Source organism: Salmo salar, chromosome 09 (assembly GCF_965601325.2).
Source record: "Salmo salar chromosome 09, fSalSal1, whole genome shotgun sequence".
Classification (NCBI taxonomy): domain Eukaryota; kingdom Metazoa; phylum Chordata; class Actinopteri; order Salmoniformes; family Salmonidae; genus Salmo; species Salmo salar.
In genome coordinates this window covers 22,318,113-22,342,609 of record NC_138299.1, presented here as the reverse complement: position 1 = coordinate 22,342,609, position 24,497 = coordinate 22,318,113, and the positions used below count along the sequence as shown (strand labels likewise).

At 40.7% G+C, this 24,497-nt stretch overlaps 1 protein-coding gene across 1 annotated transcript; it reads right to left on the bottom strand.

Annotated features, from left to right (window-relative positions):
* Window positions 1-7,925: 7,925 nt before the first annotated feature.
* Window positions 7,926-24,381, bottom strand: LOC106611053 (prospero homeobox protein 1). The gene is made up of 5 exons (XM_045723470.2): window positions 24,324-24,381; window positions 19,161-20,816; window positions 17,357-17,466; window positions 15,664-15,858; window positions 7,926-8,860 (listed from the first exon to the last, which is right to left on the bottom strand). Exons 2-5 carry the CDS (start codon window positions 20,719-20,721, stop codon window positions 8,693-8,695), a joined length of 2,034 nt encoding a protein of 677 aa, XP_045579426.1. The 5' UTR covers window positions 20,722-20,816; window positions 24,324-24,381; the 3' UTR covers window positions 7,926-8,692.
* Between the last annotated feature and the right edge of the window lie 116 nt (window positions 24,382-24,497).

Genomic DNA, 24,497 nt, shown 5'->3' with positions numbered 1-24,497 from the left:
CCCAGCCCCTGTAGAATCAGTATGGTCATTTAGCATTGCTTTAGCATAGATACATGCATAATATCTCTAAATCACACTGCTTATCACACAACATACGGGCTCTCATACTGTAGAATACCCATTAGACATATCTCACAGCCGATTCATGTCTTATACTTATCTTCTGTATTTAAGGCTTAAGTTGACAGGCCTATTGAAGGTCTGCAACATGCTACACAACACATGTTCAAGTATACATGTCATGTCCCATATGTGTTCAGGTACTGTATGTCTTTCCATTGTCCTTCACTCCATTATTCACCGCTTCAATAATACACTATATATACAAAAGTATGTGGACACCCTTTCAAATTAGTGGATTCGGCTATTTCAGCCACACCCGTTTCTGACAGGTGTATAAAATCGAGCACACAGCCATGCAATCTCCATAGACAAACATTGACAGTATAATGGCCTTACTAAAGAGCTCAGTGACTTTCAACGTGGCACCGTCATAGGATGCCACCTATCCAACAAGTCAGTTCATCAAATTTCTGCCCTGCTAGAGCTGCCCTGGTCAACTGTAAGTGCTGTTGTTATGAAGTGAAAACGTCTCGGAGCAACAACGGCTCACGGAACGAGTGCTGAAGCGCGTAGCACGTAAAAATCATCTGTCCTTGGTTGCAACACTCACTACCGAGTTCCAAACTGCCTCTGGAAGCAACGTCAGCACAAGAACTGTTAGTCGGGAGCTTCACGAAATGGGTTTCCATGACCAAGCAGCCGCACACAAGCCTAAGATCACCATGCAAAATTTCAAGCGTCGGCTGTAGTGGTGTAAAGCTCGCCGCCATTGGACTCTGGAGCAGTGGAAACATGTTCTCTGGAGTGATGAATCACGCTTCACCATCTGGCAGTCCGACGGACAAATCTGGGTTTCGCGGATGCAAGGAGAACGCTACCTGTCCGAATGTGTAGTGCCAACTGTAATGTTTAGTGAAGGAGGAATAATGGTCTGGGCTGTTTTTCAGCCCTTGACTGGCCTGCCCTGACCTCAACCCCATCAAACACCTTTGGGATGAATTGGAACGCAAACTGTGAGCCAGGCCTAATCACCCAACATCAGTGACCAACCTCACTAATGCTCTTGTGGCTGAATGGAAGCAAGTCCCCGCACCAATGTTCCAACATCTAGTGGAAAGCCTTCCCAGAAGAGTGGAGGCTGTTATAGCAGCAAAGGAGGGACCAACTCCATATTAATGCCCATGATTTTGGAATGAGACGTTCGACGAGCAGGTGTCCACATACTTTTGGTCATGTAGTGTATTTTGAAAGTCTTAGGTCAACAGTCCACTGTAAGTAATGCATAGCCAGTCAACAGTGCCATACTCAGGGGATGCGGTGGCCAAATGGGAAGCCATATGGAGCTATCTCCTCCACTCTCCCCAGCCCTGTTCAGACATGTCAGCTGGGTCCTAATCATGCATTTTTCTGCATGGTGAGAGAGCTGGAGTATCTGTGCCGAGCCAACCACTGTGCCCTGGGGTGCTCCCCACTCTACAGACAATCAACCCGGGGATGAATGGGGCATTTTTCAAGGACTAAACCCACCCTCGCCCCACACGCAGTCACCTCTCTCACTCACCCCCGAGAGGACAGCAAAAGTCTCCCATGTGCTTAGAGTAGAAATAAACTGCAGTCCATATCTTCATTGGGGGAAAGCGAACCCAATTTACACGCTGCTCCATTTCAGATGAACGCTCCACTATTCCCCCACCAGGAATCTCCCCCAGATTCCTCCTTTGTGTCCTGCAATATTGTTGAAATAAATAACCTTTTAGTACAATCAGTGTGGGGATCTTCACTTGAATTATCGGCCCGTAGATAGCTCACTCATGATCTGCTTCTAGATCCATTAACTATCCTGGGAAGTGATTTATTGGCGAAGGGGAAGAAAAAAGAGATGGAGAAGAGGGAGAGAAACAGTGGATTCAGAAAGACAACAGTGCCCTCTACTGGTTAGTAATGTTAACATCACTTCTTACATGGGGATACACAGCAGTCGGAAACGATAGTATCTCAATTTGTGTCTGTAAAAGTTAATTGAAACCTCTCATTTCTGTATAAATACAAGCTGTTTCTCACCCCATAATGTTCTATTACTGAAAGGAACCAACCCAAAAGAGTAACTTCCCTCTCACTGAACAACCATCGTCTTGGATATAGGCTCCAGACAGATTTGAGAAAGAGACATGAGCGGTTATGCAAAATCATAATGAAAAATGGTCTCTCTGCGTTTCTCACAAGCGCTTCAGAGATCAATATTTGACTGAGGAATCCTCCCAGTTGGCCACATCATTGTAGCCTGATGGCCCAATCAACACCAGGGCCTGCGTGGTATTATGGTGGGAAGAACAGAGCACTCAATGACGGGCAGGGGCATGCGCTAGCCCCACCGCGCTCCCCCCTCTCTTCCCAGTCCCTTCTTCCCCACACTCCTGTGATGTGTCGTTACACGCCTGGCTGGCTCCTCTTCCATGACAGACTGTTACTTCCTGGAGCGGAAACACATTTGATTGTTAACATCTGGGCCATTACAATTGCAAACTAGGACTCTGTACATCAATCAGGAAGTGATTTCAAAACAAAGAGACCGTCCTCCAATCCATCTATTGGGAAGCGGGGGCATTACATGCTCCTGTAATCCCGGCTAATTAGCGGGATAATGGGAATGAGATTTATGAATCTGCCGAGGAGAGTGGAGGTGCGAGGGCACACTCAAATTAGCAGGGATGCACGCCAGAGCCGCAATAAACTGGGTGAGCTTTTTGCAGTGTTGTTTTTTTTTATCAACTTCACTCGGTCTGTCAATCTCTCTGTGTCTAGTTTGTGAAACCTCATGCTGGTGGGACCAAGTTAAATGTGTTAATTAACATAAAATAACCATGGTTATATGACAAACCACTTCAAATGGAAAGTGTCTACAATTAATTGATATCCTTCCTTCTTGAGGTGGATTGTCATATAACCATTTGAAACCTCTGTTATTACCATGTCCCACTGCAGGCCTTTGGTATCCTATACAGATGTATGGCGATCATCCTGGCCATAGTGACAAACAGAGAAGAGCCCAATACTTATTCCACTCATAATGAATCCATTGAATTGTCCGTGAAGGCATTACTCACAACTCACAAGCAGTGGCTCTCGGCTGTAGAGGGGGTGAGGAACAGAGAACACTGACATATGGTGTTTTCTCAGATGGATAAACAGATGAAGAGAGAGATAGGGCTACAGTATCTCCCTCCCTCTCTGATCCTGAGCCTTGGTTTGTTTACCCTAAAACAGGTGGGCCAGAGGACATGACCTCCAACCCCTATTGTCTGCTAGCCTTTCTCACAGGATGAGAGGTGGGAGGTCAAGTAGGACACCATCACACCATGTAGGGGGTAATGTTCTTCCATATCAGCAGTTACTACAACAACTGTCAACATTTCAGAACACCAAACCAGAGAGCAGTTTGCTATTCTTTTGTCAGAATGGTACATTTCCCTCAGTAACTAATCCAGCTGTCATGCTAATCAAAGTGGAGTCCAGTTCTCTCAGGGCTGTATGCGTTTGTGAGGGAGAGAGTGAGGGAGAGAGTGAGGGAGAGAGTGAGTGAGGCAGTGCATTGTCCCTGGTGCCACCCTGCAGGCTGCCCTCCCTCCCCAGTGGCCACAGAGCCCTGACCTTGCCTGGCGACGGGGTACATCAACCATTAAAGCTCGGCATTCTGATAAGGCCATTTCTTTTCCTTCAGCATCTCTTTAATGTCATCCCTGAAATATGAAGTCATTAGACGATATTAAAACAGTGCTGACAAACTAATTAACAGAAGACATTATACGGGATGGGCTCGATTAATCCGCGTTAATTGCTCTTTTAAATGGGGGCTCCAATTAAAATTAATAAAGATTTACCGGTGATCACACAAAACTATGCCAAGGAGTGGCTGTCTGAAGGGCAGCCTAAAGTCAGCCTCTTCCATTCTCAAGTTTCCCTTCCTGTGCTCCCAACGCCGTCCCAGCGTGAGCGTGCCAAAGAGCCCATATCTTGGAGTAAGAAATGGAAGATTAAGCATAATAACCATCCCAGTGCCACCACTTTGCTCCTATTGTGTTCAGCTCTTTGCTGTTTGCTCCCGGCTTTGTCTACCAGACCCAGCTGAGGCTAGATGTGCTTGTAGTGTTTACTGTAATATCAAAAGGACGTTGCACCGCACATACATCAATGCATTAATATAAAACTGTTGTTACTTCATCACAGTACCTGAACATTTATATAAAACTGTTGTTACTTCATCACAGTACCTGAACATTTATATAAAACTGTTGTTACTTCATCACAGTACCTGAACATTTATATAAAACTGTTGTTACTTCATCACAGTACCTGAACATTTATATAAAACTGTTGTTACTTCATCACAGTACCTGAACATTTATATAAAACTGTTGTTACTTCATCACAGTACCTGAACATTTATATAAAACTGTTGTTACTTCATCACAGTAGCTGAACATTTATATAAAACTGTTGTTACTTCATCACAGTACCTGAACATTTATATAAAACTGTTGTTACTTCATCACAGTACCTGAACATTTATATAAAACTGTTGTTACTTCATCACAGTACCTGAACATTTATATAAAACTGTTGTTACTTCATCACAGTACCTGAACATTTATATAAAACTGTTGTTACTTCATCACAGTAGCTGAACATTTATATAAAACTGTTGTTACTTCATCACAGTAGCTGAACATTTATATAAAACTGTTGTTACTTCATCACAGTACCTGAACATTTATATAAAACTGTTGTTACTTCATCACAGTACCTGAACATTTATATAAAACTGTTGTTACTTCATCACAGTACCTGAACATTTATATAAAACTGTTGTTACTTCATCACAGTAGCTGAACATTTATATAAAACTGTTGTTACTTCATCACAGTAGCTGAACATTTATATAAAACTGTTGTTACTTCATCACAGTACCTGAACATTTATATAAAACTGTTGTTACTTCATCACAGTACCTGAACATTTATATAAAACTGTTGTTACTTCATCACAGTACCTGAACATTTATATAAAACTGTTGTTACTTCATCACAGTACCTGAACATTTATATAAAACTGTTGTTACTTCATCACAGTAGCTGAACATTTATATAAAACTGTTGTTACTTCATCACAGTACCTGAACATTTATATAAAACTGTTGTTACTTCCTCACAGTACCTGAACATTTATATAAAACTGTTGTTACTTCATCACAGTACCTGAACATTTATATAAAACTGTTGTTACTTCATCACAGTACCTGAACATTTATATAAAACTGTTGTTACTTCATCACAGTACCTGAACATTTATATAAAACTGTTGTTACTTCATCACAGTAGCTGAACATTTATATAAAACTGTTGTTACTTCATCACAGTACCTGAACATTTATATAAAACTGTTGTTACTTCATCACAGTACCTGAACATTTATATAAAACTGTTGTTACTTCCTCACAGTACCTGAACATTTATATAAAACTGTTGTTACTTCATCACAGTACCTGAACATTTATATAAAACTGTTGTTACTTCATCACAGTACCTGAACATTTATATAAAACTGTTGTTACTTCATCACAGTACCTGAACATTTATATAAAACTGTTGTTACTTCATCACAGTACCTGAACATTTATATAAAACTGTTGTTACTTCATCACAGTACCTGAACATTTATATAAAACTGTTGTTACTTCATCACAGTAGCTGAACATTTTTCGGGGGTTCTTTTCTTACGTTTGTGGAACCTGGCACAAAATTACCGACAGTAAGACAGTGTTGAATTATGGAATCCATAATAATGGTTGCTACTACAATCATTTAAAGGTGATGAAACATCCACATGGACGACTGTTTAAGTCACATTCATATTTGTATCTGTTGTGAAAATCTAAAAGTTTGGAGGATAGGCTCAGGACCAGTGTTGTAACAGTATTGTTACAGTAACCAGGGCAAACCTGTGTGGAGACTTTTACAACATGACTGTGTCACTGTATAAGAAAGAATGTTTTGTTTGATTGCTAAATGATAAAAGAAAATAAATCATGTTGGGAGAATAACACGGTATGCATGCTATGAACTAGCACATCAAAGGCCATGCATCAAATAATAAAAGAGAGATCTTGGTCAGCACCCTAATTGAGCCGAGACCTCTCGATGTTACTTCAGTGATCCACTAGATGACACTGTTTCTCTATTGAACGATCCTTTATTATGTCCCTCTGTGAAATTCCCTCTATATTCACGTTCTCTGTTTTTAAAGATATATACACATATCTTCACAAGTCTCCATGAAGATACTACCATGACAGTTTTACAATATGTAAATGTAGGGGAATTTTTTTATTCAATTGTTTCTCGTAATTGCTTCTGGATTAGAGGGTGTTTCTTAATTAACAAACAAGCATAGCTAGCTATCCACCCATGGTTCCTCCTCTCTAAAAATCTCTTTCAAAAATGTTGGGTAACGGTGTTCAAATAAGTAGGGATATTTACATTATATAAACCTTACAATTATACTAAAATTCAACTTGTTTTCTTTTCTCATTTAAAATGTTATTGCTTTTCCCCTACCCTATATATTTTCTATTCCTTTGCTGTCACACTAGGAGCTTCAGCACAGTAAGCCCTGGGGGCAGTTGGACATTTGAGACAATTCTCTTTGTTTTCTTTCATCATATCAGGCATTACCAAGTCTTATACTGAAAATGTCATAACAAATTAATTTGAACAAAGTACTTTAGTTCAACCGGTGGCTTTTTAATTGAGTTGAAATGTTAAATCAATTTACGGAAGAAGATTGATCTAATTGAAAATAAATGTCTATTAAATGATTACCTAGGTTGGTATACTCCACTCCTTCTCATAAAGCTAATCAAACCAATGTTTTAATTTCTTAAATGTTATCATTTCAGATGTAATTGGTGCTTGGGTGCCTAACAGGTTTTCCAATTAAATGTTTGTTTTGTGAGGTGCCAAAATGATTTTAATACATTAACATGAAACAGTCTACTTTAATGAAGAGCTTCTACTCTCACAGTGTATGTAGACTCCTTTGTTTTTCTTTCTATTCATTTGTGTTTATAAGAAGTCAAAGACATACTGTATTTTTACAGCATGTTTTTTCATACATTTAAGGGTATCGTATTGATAGTCTTTTAATAGATTTATAATAAATGATGGCTGAATATCAAGTCAGGTTTGAAGTTGACAGGCTTCCATTGAGCTAACCACAGGAGGCCCTCTATCAGATAGCAGGGAGAGGAATCACGCCATTCATAGTTGTGGTGTCACCGTGTGTGTATATCTGTGGGTCAGCGTGTGTGTGTCTTTGTGAAGTGATTAACACGCTTTGAGCAAGCCGGTGCCTGGAAGAAAAAGTCAACGGGTTTGTGGAATTTTGCTTTGGTGGCACAACTCTGATATGAGGTCACATTGGGCATTACTCATTAGGAGGGAATGCATTGTGTCTGTTTTTAAGACATGGCAGTTGTTCGCATCCACGCTGCCCACACAATTAATGCAATGTGAGCAACGTAGTCTGTAGGACTTTAAACAGATGTCTTTATGACATGGATTAGTGTCACTTTAGCGGCTCGGAATTGAGGCAGAATACTTTCAATGTGGTGTTACAAACAGTAGTAGTAAAAATATGAACTATATTTACTAAATGTTTGGTGATGCCTGAAATGAATTGTGAAATAATTCAATAAATTAAAATTGTGATTATTTCCATCTATTTATATATAAGTCATTTTATTAGACAACCTCATCCAGAGTGACTTACAATCAGTGATATAAAAACAAGACGTCTCAAGATGAAGTAAGTGCAGCTTTATTCTATCAGCAGGACTATCAAATAACCACTCAGAATATGGTGTCTATGGAATTGAGTTGACAATAGGCAATAGACTGTTTTGTGCCTAGAAATAGGCACAAAACATCTAAACATAACTTTGTACTTTTTTGTACATACAATTTTTTCTCAAACAATTGGTTCTTTGTGGTCATTTGCAATATTTACATGCTATTAGGTTAATACATTTAGCGTATTCACATTTACATAAAACACTTGCTACAAAATAAAAATAAACTATTACCACAGTATGTCTTTCTCTCAGAATCATCCAAAACCGCATGTCCATTAGGAACCATAAGTCAAATATGTATAGAAACGACCATTTTGTTCACGTTTGTAAGTCTATCAGACCTAGCAAGTACACTACAGTATTAAACCACTGCCCTTAAATATCACTACATCTACAAACATGCAACTACATCTTGTCTTAATTGAATCCCTATGGAGATGCACAGACACACTACGATCTGCTGTCAGCTAAGTTTTAAAAAACTCCTAGGAGAGAGCTGGAGCAGTGCTATAAAGCTCACTGAGACTGTAAAAAGCTGTAAGTGCAGTAAGTAGGCTCCTATACTGCAGTGTATAATATGTAATTTACAACATAATCCATTTGTTCCTTGATTCTCTCACTAAAATCCAATTTATTGGCAAGACGTGTTACATTAGCACTTATTGTCATTGTATGACTGCAAAATGTCCTTCCTTTCTCGAGCATGACTATTGTTTGCTCTGTCTATAGGCAGGTGGATGACTTGAACTCATCTGGGACATCACTGTCCAGTTTACAGATGACCTTGTAGATTGCCTTCTTCCAAGAGGGGTCAGAATCTTTGGCAGTTGAAATGGCGTTGAAAAACTCTTGGAGAGTAATTTCAGCAACCTCAAGGAATCTATCAGGAACCTGTTGGTAGAGAGATCAAACACGATGTTGTGCTTAAAGCCAAGTCTCAATGAATTACGTGCACTGAAACCAAGCAAAATCTAAACCAACGGCTTCTTTAATGTGAGTGACAAACCACCACAGTGGATGGGAGGTGTGTTGTCTCATTGTTTACATAACTCTTTTCTACAGTGCTCTGAACCAACACTGTGGAACCTGGACCTACATGCAGGGCCGGATTAAAACAGGAGTGAAGCCCCTGGGCCCAGGCTAATGGGGGGCCCAAGGGGAATCAAAACTAATAATAATGATAATAATAATAAAAATAATAACAATAATAATAATACTGTGTATATATACAGTACCAGTCAAAAGTTTGGACGCACCTACTCATTTCAGGATTTGTCTTTATTTTTTACAATTTTCTAAATTGTAGAATAATAGTGAAGACATCAACACGATGCAATAACACATATGGGATCATGTAGTAACCAAAAAAGTGTTAAACAAATCAAAATATATTTTATATTTCAGATTCTTCAAAGTAGCTACCCAATGCCTTGATGGCAGCTTTGCACACTCTTGGCATTCTCTCAACCAGCTTCATGAGGTAGTCACCTGGAATGCATTTAAATTAACAGGTGTGCCTTGTTAAAAGTTACTTTTAACTTTTAGGAGGTGTGATGGTGTGGGGGTGCTTTGCTGGTGACACTGTCGGTGATTTATTTCGAATTCAAGGAACACTTAACCAGCATGGCTACCACAGCATTCTGCAGTGATACGCCATCCCATCTGGTTTGCACTTACTGGGACTATCATTTGTTTTTCAACAGGACAATGACCCAAAACACACCTCCAGGCTGTGACTACATGGAACTCTATTCCACATCAAGTAACTCATTCAAGCAGTAAAAATAGATTTAAAAAAACAGATTAAAAAAAAACTTATGGAACAACACAAACATAGGCGCATACACTCACACACGATAACATGCGCAATATACACACACATACACATGGATTTTGTACTGTATATATGAGGTAGTGGTGGAGTAGGGGCCTGAGGGCACACAGTCTGAATGTGTGGTAATGTTTTTAAAATGGTATTAATTTCCTTAATTTTGCTGGACCCCAGGAAGAAGGTCCACACTCCACCATTTTGTATTTATTATGAGGATCCATAATAAATATAAATACAAAAATGGAGTGCTGCATCAAATGATCTGGCCTTCACAATCACCCGACCTCAACCCAATAGAGATGGTTTGGGATGAGTTGGACCGCAGAGTGAAGGAAAAGCAGCCAAAAAGTGCTCAGCATATATGGGAACAAGATCGTTGTAAAAGCATTTCTCATGAAGCTGGTTGAGAAAATGCCAAGAGTGTGCAAAGCTGTCATCAAGGCAAAGGGTGGCTACTTTGAAGAATCTAAAATATAACATATATTTTGATTTGTTTAACACTTTTTTGGTTATTACATGATTCCATATATGTTATTTCTTAGTTACAATGCAATGTAGAAAATAGTTTTAAAAAATAAAGAAAACCCTTGAATGTGTACAGTTGAAGTTGGAAGTTCACATACAGCTTAACCATACACATTTAAACTCAGTATTTCACAATTCCTGACATTTAATCCTAGTAAAAATTCCCTGTTTTAGTTCAGTTTGGATCACCACTTTATTTTAAGAATGTGAAATGTCAGAATAGTAGTAGAGTGATTTATTTCAGCTTTTATTTCTTTCATCACATTCCCAGTGGGTCAGAAGTTTACATAGACTCAATTAGTATTTGGTAGCATTGCCTTTAAATTGTTTAACTTGGGTCAAATGTTTCGGGTAGTCTTCCACAAGCTTCCCACAATAAGTTGGGTGAATTTTGGCCCATTCCTCCTGACAGAGCTGGCGTAACTGAGTCAGGTTTGTAGGCCTCCTTGCTCGCACACGCTTTTTCAGTTCTGCCCATAAATATTCTATAGGATTGAAGTCAGGGCTTTGTGATGGCCACTCCAATACCTTGACTTTGTTGTCCTTAAGCCATTTTGCCACAACTTTGGAATTATGCTTGGGGTCAATGTCCATTTGGAAGACCCATTTGTGACCAAGCTTTAACTTCCTGACTGATGTCTTGAGATGTTGCTTCAATAGATCCACATAATTTTCCTTCTCATGATGCCATCTATTTTGTGAAGTGCACCAGTCCCTCCTGCAGCAAAGCACCCCCACAACATGATGCTGCCACCCCTGTGCTTCACGGTTGGGATGGTGTTCTTCGGCTTGTAAGCATCCCCATTTTTACTCCAAACATAACGATGGTCATTCTGGCAAAACAGTTCTATTTTTGTTTCCTCAGACCAGAGGACATTTCTCCAAAAAGTACAATCTTTGTCCCAATGTGCAGTTGCAAACCGTAGTCTGGCTTTTTTATGGTGGTTTTGGAGCAGTGGCTTCTTCCTTGCTGAGCGGCCGTTCAGGTTATGTCGATATAGGACTCGTTTTACTGTGATAGATACTTTTGTACGTGTTTCCTCCAGCATCTTCACAAGGTTCTTTGCTGATGTTCTGGGATTGATTTGCACTTTTCGCACAAACGTACCTTCATCTCTAGGAGACAGAACGCGTCTCCTTCCTGAGCGGTATGACGGCTGCGTGGTCCCATGGTGTTAACACTTGCATACTATTGTTTGTACAGATGAACGTGGTACTTTCAGGCGTTTGGAAATTGCTCCCAAGGATGAACCAGACCTGTGGAGGTCTACAATTTTTTTCTGAGGTCTTGGCTGATTTCTTTTGATTTTCACATGATGTCAAGCAGAGGCACAGAGTTTGAAGGTAGGCCTTGAAATACATCAACAGGTACACCTCCAATTGAATCAAATGATGTTAATTAGCCTATCCGAAGCTTCTAAAGCCATGACATCATTTTCTGGAATTTTCCAAGCTGTTTAAAGGCACAGTCAACTTAGTGTATGTAAACTTCTGACCCACTGGAATTGTGATACAGTGAATTATAAGTGAAATAATCTATCTGTAAACAATTGTTGGAAAAATGACTTGTGTCATGCACAAAGTAGATGTCCTAATCGACTTGCCAAAACTATAGTTTGTTAACAAGAAATTTGTAGAGTGGTTGAAAAACTAGTTTTAATGACTCCAACCTAAGTGTATGTAAACTTCCGACTTCAACAGTAGGTGTGTCCAAACTTTTGACTGGTACTGTATATACTGTATATATTATATATACAGTATATATTATATATGTGGTATATATATATATTTTTTTCTGCAACCACCAACCACAGGAAGAACCCGTTCTCAATGAGTGTAGACAGCCTTAACACAAGCACATACAGGTATCTGCCAATATAAAGGAAACACCAACATAGAGTCTCTTAAAAGGATGTTGCCAGAACAGCTTCAGTGCACCTTGGCATAGACTCTACCAGTGGACCTAAACCATGCCAGGAAAGTATTCAGACCCCTACCCTTTTTCCACATTTTGTTAAGTTACAGCCTTATTCTAAAGTGGATTAAATAAATAAAAAAATACACACAATACCCCATAATGTCAAAGTGAAAGTAGTTTTGTAGACATTTTTGCGAATGTATTAAATATTAAAAACAGAAATACCTTATTTACATAAGTTTTCAGACCCTTTGCTATGAGAATCAAAAATTGAGCTCAGGTGCATCCTTTTTCCATTGATCATCATTGAATTGTTTCTACAACTTGATTGGAGTCCACCTGTGGTAAATTATATTCACTGGACATGATTTAGAAAGGCACACACCTGTCTATATTAGGTGCCACAGTTGTCAGTGCATGTCCGAGCAAAAACCAAGCCATGAGGTTAAAGGAATTGTCCGTAGAGCTCCGAGACAGGATTGTGTCATTTCTGCCGCACTTGAAGGTCCCCAAGAACACAGTGGCCTCCATCAATCTTAAATGGAAGAAGTTTGGAACCACCAAGACTCTTCCTAGAGCTGTCCGCCCGGCCAAACAATCGGGGGAGAAAGGCCTTGGTCAGGGAGGTGACCAAGAACCTGATGGTCACTCGGACAGAACTCCAGAGATCCTCTGTGGAGATAGGAGAACCTTCCAGAAGGACAACCATCTCTGCAGCATTCCACCAGTCAGGCATTTATGGTAGAGTGGCCAAACGGAAACCACTCCTCAGTAAAAGGCACAGCCCGCTTGGAGTTTGCCAAAAGGCACCTAAAGGACTCTTAGACCATGAGAAACAAGAATCTCTGGTCTGATGAAACCAAGATTGAACTCTTTGGCCTGAATGCCAAGTGTCACGTCTGGAGGAAACTTGGCACCATCCCTACAGTGAAGCATGGTGGTGGCAGCATCATGCTGTGGGGATGTTTTGCAGTGGCAGGGACTGGGAGACTAGTCAGGATGGTGGGAACAATGAACTGAGCAAAGTACAAAGAGACCCTTGATGAGAACCTGCTCCAGAGCGGGTTGGGGCGAAGGTTCACCTTCCAACAGGACAACGGCCCTAAGCACCCATCCAAGACAATGCAGGTGGCTTCGGGACAAGTTCCTGAATGTCCTTGAGTCTCCCAAACAGAGCTTGGACTTGAACCAGATCGAACATCTCTGGAGAGATCTGAAAATAGCTGTGCAGCAACGCTCCCCATCCAACATGACAGGGCTTGAGAGGATCGGCAGAGAAGAATGAGAGAAACTCCCCAAATACAGGTGTGCCAAGCTGGTAGCGTCATACCCAAGAAGACTCGAGGCTGTAATTGCTGCCAAAGGTCCTTCAACAAAGTACTGAGTAAAGGGCCTGAACACTTATCTAAATGTGATATTTAAGTTTTTTAATAACTTGTTTTTGCTTTGTCATTATGGGGTATAGTGTGTAGATTGATGAGGGAAATAAACAATTTAATCCATTTTAGAATAAGGCCGTAACGTAACAAAATGTGGGAAAAAATCAAGGGGTCTAAATAATTTCCGAATGCACTGTATACTTTATATGCCTCATGGACTAAAGTGTTTCCTTTATTTTGGCAGTTACCAGTATGTCTACTGTTGGGAAGACTGCAGTTTTGGCAGCATGCGCTAAATTTACAGCTTGTTGCATTGTGGCCATAGACATATAATCCATAGAAGGGTTTAGTAACTTCTTATCCTGGCAATTTGACTGTTAAAGTCATGGGTACAGTAGCAATGGATACCAGTCCTGACTTGAATGGGAACTGCCATCTATGGATTATTTTTCTATGGTTGGTTGCGGCTTTCGGTTTGCCTTGCAGATTTCAAAATATAATCGCGGGTAAAACGTACAGTTTGGAAAGCAAAGTTTGGGGTGCCTATAAAAAAAACAAAGCCCCGGAGCCTATGATTTCTTAATCCGGCCCTGCCTACAAGGACATTTTTAACACCCTTACTCACTTCAAAACAGACAGCTCCTTCACACTTTGTTCTCTATGCTCATAAAACAAATACAATGTCAGAATCATTAGCTGTCTGTAGTGGGATTCTGCTTTGACTTTGTAGCCTTGTTGCCTTCAACTTAGCTGTTCGGAAAGAGAGAAAGCACCAAGCCTTCCCAGGAATTTCACCCTGTTCTCAACACAGATCAACACAGATCAGGCTTGGATGCTGGGACAAGAATCTATTCGGTGCCATTATTTCCCATACACCAGCTAACAGTCCAGTTGTTGGCATAACTTTTTTTTTCTCATCTCCCGACACAAAGCATCCCTGGGAAAGGAATGTCTTAGTCCCAAGGTAAAGAAAACGGTCTTGGTTCTTTCCCACCAATCAGCCTTCTCCCTCGGAATTCACAGCATCTTTCTCAGCATTCCGCATCAGTAGCAATCTGAGCCTCGCTCAGGCGTACTGGTCCTCTAATCCCGAGTTGTTTTAGTGGGATTCTGCAGCTTCCTCTTCCCACAGTTTGATAAAGCATTGCTCTAGAGTTTAGATAATGGCTGCAAAGGCTGTGCAGCCACAGGTGCAGTGACACATGGGTCAGGGCAAGGACACAGTCATACGTGACCACAACTAGGAGATAGCTGACCAGACCAGAACCACAGAGGTAGAAGATAGCTGACCAGACCAGATCCACAGAGGTAGGAGATTACTGACCAGACCAGAACCACAGAGGTAGGAGATTACTGACCAGACCAGAACCACAGAGGTAGAAGATAGCTGACCAGACCAGAACCACAGAGGTAGGAGATAGCTGACCAGACCAGAACCACAGAGGTAGGAGATAGCTGACCAGACCAGAACCACAGAGGTAGGAGATAGCTGACCAGACCAGAACCACAGAGGTAGGAGGTAGCTGACCAGACCAGAACCACAGAGGTAGTAGATAGCTGACCAGACCAGAACCACAGAGGTAGGAGATTACTGACCAGACCAGATCCACAGAGGTAGGAGATTACTGACCAGACCAGATCAGGAACAGGTTACTGAGAGGAGAATTCTATGATATGCTAATGAAGGTGTATTACCCTAATACTACATCAATGTGTAATTTATCACATTCCTGCCTAAACAACTTTATTGTTTTCCTCACTTTATGACTAATTTTAGTTTCAGGGCAAAAAGCACAGCATTGGCTGCATCAACCGAGGAGTGCTGATGAAAGCAGAATGAACACACTGTTCCCATACATAAAGATAATTCAGTCAGCATTGACCATATTTTCTTTGAATACGTGTTGCAATTTACTTTGGAAAGGGAGGATGCTAATCTAATATGTAATAATCTAAAATCATGGAAAAACATTGACGAGCTTACATACAGTATATAGTTACATTGGATACCAGGGGAGGAGATAAACACATTTTGACTTACCTGGAAGTCATTGGCTTTGTTGTAGTGCATGTTGAGGGCTCTGAACAGCTCAGAGTCTCTGCTGATGGACATGTCTTTCACATCATTGACCCCGTCCACTATGGCCTGGCGGGCAAACTTCTCCATCTGGATGTAGTAGAACTCCCGGAAGTTACTGAACCACTTGATGAGCTGAGAGGTGATGCACCGATTGAACTAGAGACACAAGGGGACAACAAGTTGAGAAACATTTACTGACATCGTTTATTCAGATTACATGTCTTTATCCACCAAATAATCAAGTTGATGCAAGATGATCGAGAACCTACTCTGTGTCAAAACCGTGTCTTCTCTCTTTTTCATATCCACTTACAAATCTGAGCTGGAATATAAATATGTTGTTTTGGGTAAAACAAGTCAATAAAAATCTATAAAATCTATATAGTCGACAATCACCCAACCTCAACCCAATTGAGATGGTTTGGGACGAATTGGACCGCAGACTGAAGGAAAAGCAGCCAACAAGTGCTCAGCATATGTGGGAAATCCTTCAAGACTGTTGGAAAAGCATTCCTCATGAAGCTCGTTGAGAGAATGCCAAGAGTGTGCAAAGCTGTCATCAAGGCAAAGGGTGACTACTTTGAAGAATCTAAAATCTAAAATATATTTTTGGGTTACTACGTGATTCCATATGTGTTATTTCATTGTTGTTGGTGTCTTCACTATTATTCTACAATGTAGAGAATAGTACAAATAAAGTAAAACCCTTGAATGAGTAGTTGTGTCCACATTTTGACTAGTACTGTATGCAAGCAATGTGGATTGTGTTGGTCTGTCATTTTATTCAACGTTAATTGCTCTGATCTTTTCCCACCAACTTACTGAATAAAAAAACATCTGTCAAAGCCGTGTGTTTCTAAACTCAGTCTTGACATTAGCCTGGTTATTCTATCTCTTCATCCAGAAAGAAAGAAAAAAACGCCCAAGGGCTGGGCAGGCATCAAAGACGTTTATTTTCTCTGCTGCTATCGGACGGTGAGAAAGCCACAGTGCAGCGCAAGGACAGAAGGAAGCTTCCCTCTCAGTGACTCTGCCTGATAGGATGGAATCAGACACCAGGATTAGAACTGTCTTTTGTTCAGTGCCACTTCCCACCACAGGGTCGTGGGCAAGGAGGAGACGCAGTAGGCTGCTGGCTGCAGGCCTCCCTTATGACCCTAGGGTCAGATAGAGTAGTGTGGAGGCCAGGCCTGGGCCCCAGACACAGACTGGCCCTAGCAGGACATGTACCGGCCACGGTGGAAGGAGAGGGGACAGGAGAGGAAACACACAGGGCACACAGAAATACATGATGCTGTGGTTAGGCCCAGTGCTCGCCTCACAGCCTGCCTGCGTGCATGTCTAAAACCTGCCCTGTACTGACGCAGAACAACAGTGGCTTTATTACAGTCTTTTGTCACTCCATTTGCTGACTAGAGTGGCTTTTTAAAGAAAGAACGCCCCTCTATCTCCCTAGTCTATGCCCCAGGACATGCTACTGGCTTAACAGCTTTGTTTTTCTAAGCCATGTGTTCTTTTGTTTCCTTCCTCCGACCTACTGCTCATTCTGTCCCAAAAATACATCAACAAGTATTCTGCAGGCAAATAGGGTGAACAGAGAACAAACCCATTAACATTAAATAACATAACGTTAATTAATATTGTGTTAGCTTACCTTGACATCGGGAAAGAAGGTTTTCAGCACATTGGAGCTGGGATAACGGGTGTAAAAGAACATCAGCTTAGCTTTCTTCAGATGGTTGGGGGTTAGGCCTTCCTGAATGTGTCAATGTGTTAAGGCCACAAGTTCTGTCAGTCAATCACAATTAAATACAGTTCACATACACTGTAAAAAGTGTTAATAGATTAGAATACGGAATTGCCTCTTTCTCCAATTAAAATGAATGACACTAAATAACAGCTCTGTGGTAACCAGGAAGTCAATAATGACCCTACAACATTATGAACTAGATTAGGGATTTGAATTAGTCACTGCGGCTCTTACCCCTAATGCCTAGCGGTGGTGATGGTGATTGTTTGGGAAATGATTTGAATAGTAACTAGTTTACTTGATCATTTGAAGACATCTTCCAGCTAGAAACGTTGCTTGAAGTATGATTTTTTTAGTATTAATCTGGTTCATCATGTTACAAATAAAATCATACCTATTCTATTCAACTAGATCTTCAGAGGCCTTTCTTTCTGTAGCCCACGGCCACGCTTTAGGTAATACTTCCTTATCAGCAGGTCACAGCACACTATACATTTATTAGGGAATCCTACCTTTGAAATAAGGAAGTTGGAATGAAAGATTGATGAGAAATTGTTCAAAGAGAACCACAGCTCTTTGTACAGTAAAGATAAAGCATATCCTCAGAGAGCCTAATACAATTCTTCTCCAAATCCTTACAACTAAGGACAATGACCACTTCTGACCACGGGCACAATCTTCACATCACTTAGAGTTGTTCAGTAGAGGTGAAAAAGAAATATGGCACAGGAGTTGGCTTACTACAGTTTACCTGTGATGTGCCGGTAGCATATCCAAAGATCAAACACTGCTAAACAACAGCAGCAGGGGACTATTAGCATGTTTCTATCATAATGATTATGGAAATAATTATTAATATGTTTCGTTTGACAATGTGATTATATTAATTTATGATTAAAGCGATCATAATCATGATAAAATGCAGAGTGGTGTCATTGAATATACTCTCACTAGATTACATTTATTGTTGGAATGTTTTTCGTGTGTATAAACACATCTTTTGATGGCTGTGTATGTATCCTATATATACTCAAGAAGACAAGTGTTCTGGTAGGGAGGCACTTCTGCTTTCCACAGGCACTCAGCTCTGACCTTTCAGATGCACTCCTATCACACTGATGATAGAGAAATATATTCTGCACCTTTTCAAGTCTGAAAAAACACTGTTTCCTGGACAGAAACAGAAGCTTTCTCTGCCTTTGAAAATTGGCTTTTGTTCCTGACAATTCTTATCAAAGCCTTGTATTCCTTTTTATTTGTCTTTTTCTAGACTTAAAGTCATTACTCTGCTCAGATTAAAGAAGATGCTATAATTTTATTTTGGGTTAGCGAGATCAAAGAAAAAATGATCCTTGAAGTCTGTATTAATGGAACTACGCATGCTGCATTGAACGGCAACGAATCATTGTTCAATTGGGAAGGCAAAACAGAGGGAGTTTGTATAGTGAATTTTATAATGAATGTAGATACATAATATCAGATAACTCAATATTAGTAAACACATCTAGGATTATTAATACAGTGTACATAATGCTCTATGTCATTATGTCAGTGAAAGAAAATAGATATTCTATGGAGCATTTAATGCATACATCCATAAATTATATACTTATAAATGCAATTCTACATTACTAAATCTACATGCTGACAAATGTTAGCTGGAACACTACCACGCTACGAGATTTTTTAGGCCAGTAAAAGGATATATTCAGAGACATGTAGGAGTTTCTCTCTGCCATGCTCTGCATGTCCCCACACTCCATCTTGACGTGAGGTAGACACAGACTGTCCACGGTCACTGGTCCCAGGCCTGATGTGCGAGGGTGGTGGGTCAGGTGGCTGGATGTCACTTTGGACCTCATGGCGATGGCATCCCAGGGCAGCTCCACCGAGTCTGGGGAGGTTCTGTCCATGGATGGGGGCACGCATGGGAGACCTCCGAAGTTAGTGTGGGACCCGTATTTGAGGAGGTGTTCCAGGATTTGACTGTCATGGAGAGGTGTGCTGTAGTTAAACTGGAATGGAGAATGGTGTAAGGGGTAGGGCCTCTTCACCGTCGGGGTAACTGAGCTAAGCTGGCTTAGGAGCGGCTTACGGACCACAAGAGACAGAGCCTCGGTCTGATCCTCAGGGCTGCAAGGCTCAGTGCTCTCGTAGTACTCTAGAGCCTGGGGTTTGGCTGTCTCCTCAGTGTGTGATTGCTCCTGGTTACAGGCTACCTGGCCCTTCCTCTCAACTCCCACGTCGATGTTCTCCGGGGTGTGACACATGCGCTGATAAGATGACTGGTTGAGCCCCGTGGAGGAGAGTTTCTTGAACACCATATCTACACTCTCACTCACCGCTTTGGAGAGCTCATGCTTCAGAGTCTCCTGTAGGTTCTTGCCTTCCTTTTGATGTGTCAGAAAACTTCCGTCTTTCTTCACCCTGTCCTTACAGTCTCCTTTTGCTCTGTCATGCTTCCTCTCTAACTCTTCATCCATGTTTTTACGGAACCCAGACTCTTTGCTTGGTGTGGCGTCGTCGTGTTTTGCGGTGCTGGCTGTGCCTGTGCCATCTCTGTCCTCACGCTCCGTGTCTTCCTGGTTATAAACCTGCAAGAACTTCTCCTGGAGCTGTCTCAGGAGCCTCTGCATGCTCTGGAGCTGCTCCTTGAGCTTGTGGCACTCTTCATCCTTACTGCTGCTGCCACTGCTGCTACTGCTGCCTCTGTTAGCCGGTGCAGCAGCATTGAGACTGTGCTCCTGATGCTGGGGGAGCCTCTGTTTGCGTTTGTTCTCCCTGTAGGCCTCTCTAGCCTCCCTGGTGTCTGACATGGCCCTTTCACTGTCCCCATGGAGCCTGCTGTTGGGAGAGCCCGCCATGCCTCGGATGATGTTCTCCACACGGGCACGCTTGGCCTGGAGGTGATCACTCAGCGGCCTGTCCCCCTCAGGGCTGGCTCCGTTTGAGAGGTGACTGCCTGGGGATGCAAATTCCGCCGTGCTGTCCTTGGAGGAGACACTGCTCTGGTCCTCCTGACTGGAGTCAGCCATGGTGGAGCTGGACACAGCCGAGGTCGGTAGGTAGAAGTGGCTTTCGTCCAGAACCCTCTTGTTTTGGACGGTTTTGCGCAGGAGGTGGGAAATGATGGATCCATTGGAGTATGAGGTTAGAGGCTCATCGTACATGTTTCTGCGGAAGCAGGGGATCATGAGCTCAGCCTTGTCATCCTCCACACCGCCGTCACTGGGGTTGTGCATGTTCTGGTCAGGAAGGCTTAGGTTCATGCTCACTGTGAACCTTTTTATTGCTGTGTCGGGACACCTTAGAGTGAGTCACAATGAGATGAATGGACCACAGACTGCTCTGGATATGCAGGTATCTGAAAAGCAAAGGATAAAACCTGAATAGACCATAAATCTCTTATTCAGTACAGCATCTATAGCACAGGGTATATCTGTGAACAGTATGCAACACTTAACAATATTTGGGGTTCAAATTGTTGTGTTTTGGGGAAAGTAGAAAGCACAAGTACAAGTTAAACCTACAGAACATAGAGCAGAGGGCTTGCATCAGAACACTTCGGTTACTAAATGTCAATAGATAACGCTCCCTCATTTCTCTATTACATGCCACTTAAATGATATTCAACAGAGTTGATTGAATGTATATAATCATGTTGGGAAACAATAATCTGCTTCTTCCATTATGCTTATGACACCTTAAAGAAGTGATGCACAGAAACAAACTGTCATTTAAAATAATTTTAAATATAATGCAATATGTGATCCTGCTATTTCATATTTAGAACTTGAAATTTCATCTGTGATCTTATAATCACTACCTCAGTTAACAAACTTGTTATTACATATTCATAGCATGGAATGGCAAGGGCCCGTAGATCATTATTTGAAGATCCTCAGATGTATAAGAGAAATCTCTAAGAAGTCAAGGCACAGGGGAGTGCACAGTTGTGTCTCCCTTTCATCTTGGGTTGGACATAGTCAATATGAATGATAAAAAGAATAACAGTTTCACTCATGAAAGGTATTATTTAATCAGAATATGAAAGGCAAGAAAATATTCTGAAAAAACACACAAAGGATCAATCTACAGTACCAGTCAAAAGTTTGACACACCTACTCATTCGAGGTTTTTTTTTTTTTTTTACTATTTTCTACGTTGTCGAATAATCGTGAATACATCAACACTATGAAATAACACATAAGGAATCATGTAGTAACCAAAAAAGTATTAAACAAATATATTTTATATTTGAGATTCTTCAAAGTAGCCACCCTTTGCCTTGATGACAGCATTGCACACTCATGGCATTCTCTCAACCAGCTTCATGAGGTAGTCACCTGGAATGCATTTCAATGAACAGGTGAGCCTTGTTAAAAGTTAATTTGTGGAATTTCTTTCCTTCTTAACGCATTTGAGCCAATCAGTTGTGTTGTGACAAGGTAGGGGTGGTATACAGAAGAAAACATGATTTGGTAAAAGACCTAGTCCATATTATGGCAAGAGCAGCTCAAATAAGCAAAGAGAAACGACAGTCCATCAGTACTTCAAGACAAGAAGGTCAGTCAATCCGGAAAATGTCAGTAAATTCAAGAACTTTGAAAGTTTCTTCAAGTGCAGTCGCAAAAACCCTCAAGCGCTATGATGAAACTTGCTCTCATGAGGAGCGCCACAGGAAAGGAAGACCCAGAGTTACCTCTGCTGCAGAGGATAAGTTCATTAGAGTTAACTGCACCTCAGATTGCAGCCCAAATAAATGTTTCACAGAGTTCAAGTAACAGACACATCTCAACATCAACTGTTCAGAGGAGACTGTGTGAATCAGGCCTTCATGGTTGAATTGCTGCAAAGAAACCACTACTTAAGGACACCAATAAGAAGAAGAGACTTGCTTGGGCCAAGAAACACGAGCAATGGACATTAGACCGGTGGAAATCTGGCCTTTGGACTAATGAGTCCAATTTAGAGATTTTTGGTTCAACCCACCGTGAAGTATGGAAGAGGAGGTGTGATGGTGTGGGGATGCTTTGCTGGTGACACTGTCAGGGATTTATTTGGAATTCAAGGCATACTTAACCAGCATGGCTACCAAAGCATTCCGCAGCAATACACCATCCCATCTGGTTTGCGCTTAGTGGGACTATTGTTTGTTTTTCAACAGGACAATGACCCAAAACACACCTCCAGGCTGTGTAAGGGCTATTTGATCTTGAAGGAGAGTGATGGAATGCTGCATCAGATGACCTGGCCTCCACAATCCCCCAACCTCAACCCAATTGAGATGGTTTGGGATGAGTTGGACCGCAGAGTGAAGGAAACACAGCCAACAAGTGCTCAGCATATGTGGAAACTCCTTCAAGAATGCTAGAAAAGCATTCCTCATGAAGCTGGTTGAGAGAATGCAAAGAGTTTGCAAAGCTGTCATCAAGGCAAAGGGTGGTTACTTTGAAGAATTTAAACTATAACATATATTTTGATTTGATTAACACTTTTTTGGTTACTACATGATTCCATATGTGTGATTCCATAGTTTTGATGTCTTCACTATTATGTAGCAAATAGTAAAAATAAAGAAAAACCCTTGAATGCGTAGGTGTCTCCAAACTTTTGACTGGTACTGTATATTATTAAGAGGAAAATAAATGAATGAATGTTTTTATCTCTCATTTGCGTTCAATTGTAGTTTCTTTGTAAATTGATTTATTCCAATGTGTGGATCATGTTTTTGTATTTTTTTTATCTCTGTAAAAACAGCATGTCAAGACAGCTAGTAAAAATGTCTCCTGGTAAAAACATCGATCAAATTTACCACAATCACTATTAATTACACATTACAAATGACGGACTTGCATTCTATAAAAACAACACACAATGAATGTATATTTCACCAAGCCCTCATGTGATAAATATTTTGTTTTACATAAGTGAGTAAATAGCCTTATAACCAATACGAACATTTTCTTTCCAACAACTTTTTTTGGAGGGAGAAACACATCAAAATAAAAATACAAATACATTACTGACCACTATGACTACAGAAAGTTGGAAAAATAGACATCCTCAATAAATACAGTGAAGTCATTCATATTCCACTTACAGCACGTCTTTAATGTATAATTTACAACACATTGCACATTGTGTAGGCTACCTGGTGTATGGCAGTGACTGAAGAACTGGTCATCTCCATACTTGATTTACAATTTGAGGATGGATTATTTGCCCTTTATTGGATGGAAGCTCTTTCTGTCGTTTGTTGAATCATCCTTACAACTTTTTTTAGTAAGGTTATCTAATAGGAGAGTCTTATTCTTTAGGCAATTAATGATTATCAAGTACATTTATTTGGATCAATCCAAAACGAGGCATGATATTCTAACATAATAGCAAATGTAGCCTATAGCCTACGTCCATCTGCATGGAAATGACAGAACTATCCATAAAACTATAGTTCATCAATTATAGAGTTATTAATATATTTTTAAACAAGACAAACATTACACAATGTTACAGTGCAGCTTGTAATCTGTAGTGAAAAGCAGTCTATAAGTGCTCATTGAGAGTTTTGTATGTCAAATGTTTAATCAATAAGCCTAAAATGTGCCTAAGATTTGCCTAAAAACACAAAACAAACGTGCCTTTATTTACTGAATTAATGATACACACAAAAAAACGTCAAGAATTCAACATAGCTGAAATCATAAGCAACCAATGAATTTGCATGTGGACAATACTGACATCAACTAACAATAAGGTCAACAATCATAGCCTTTAGTTGTGAAACTAAGGATGTAGCTGAGAAATGTTGGCTTAGTTGTCATCCTGAGAATGTCCCAAAGTAAACGAGCACACAGAATGCGCACCTTACCTGTTGCGGTGAGTAGAGTCGGGGTTGATACACTGAAAATGAATGTGATGAGAGCTGGAGCTACTGTCAATGCATCAAAAAGAAACAGAGGCGTGGCCTCGGAGTTGACTCAACTCTGAGGCCAAGGATGATTTTTTATTTAATTTCAACGTTATTTAACTAGGCAAGTCAGTT

Bases quoted from the DNA above. Each gene is read 5' to 3' on its own strand.
- LOC106611053 (XM_045723470.2), bottom strand. From the start codon at position 20,721: ATGAACCTAAGCCTTCCTGACCAGAACATGCACAACCCCAGTGACGGC. The intron at 15,859-17,356 runs GTAAGCTAACAC...TTGTGTCTCTAG, and splicing joins CCTTCTTTCCCGATGTCAAG to TTCAATCGGTGCATCACCTC. The intron at 8,861-15,663 runs GTAAGTCAAAAT...CTCTACCAACAG, and splicing joins ACAAAGCCAATGACTTCCAG to GTTCCTGATAGATTCCTTGA.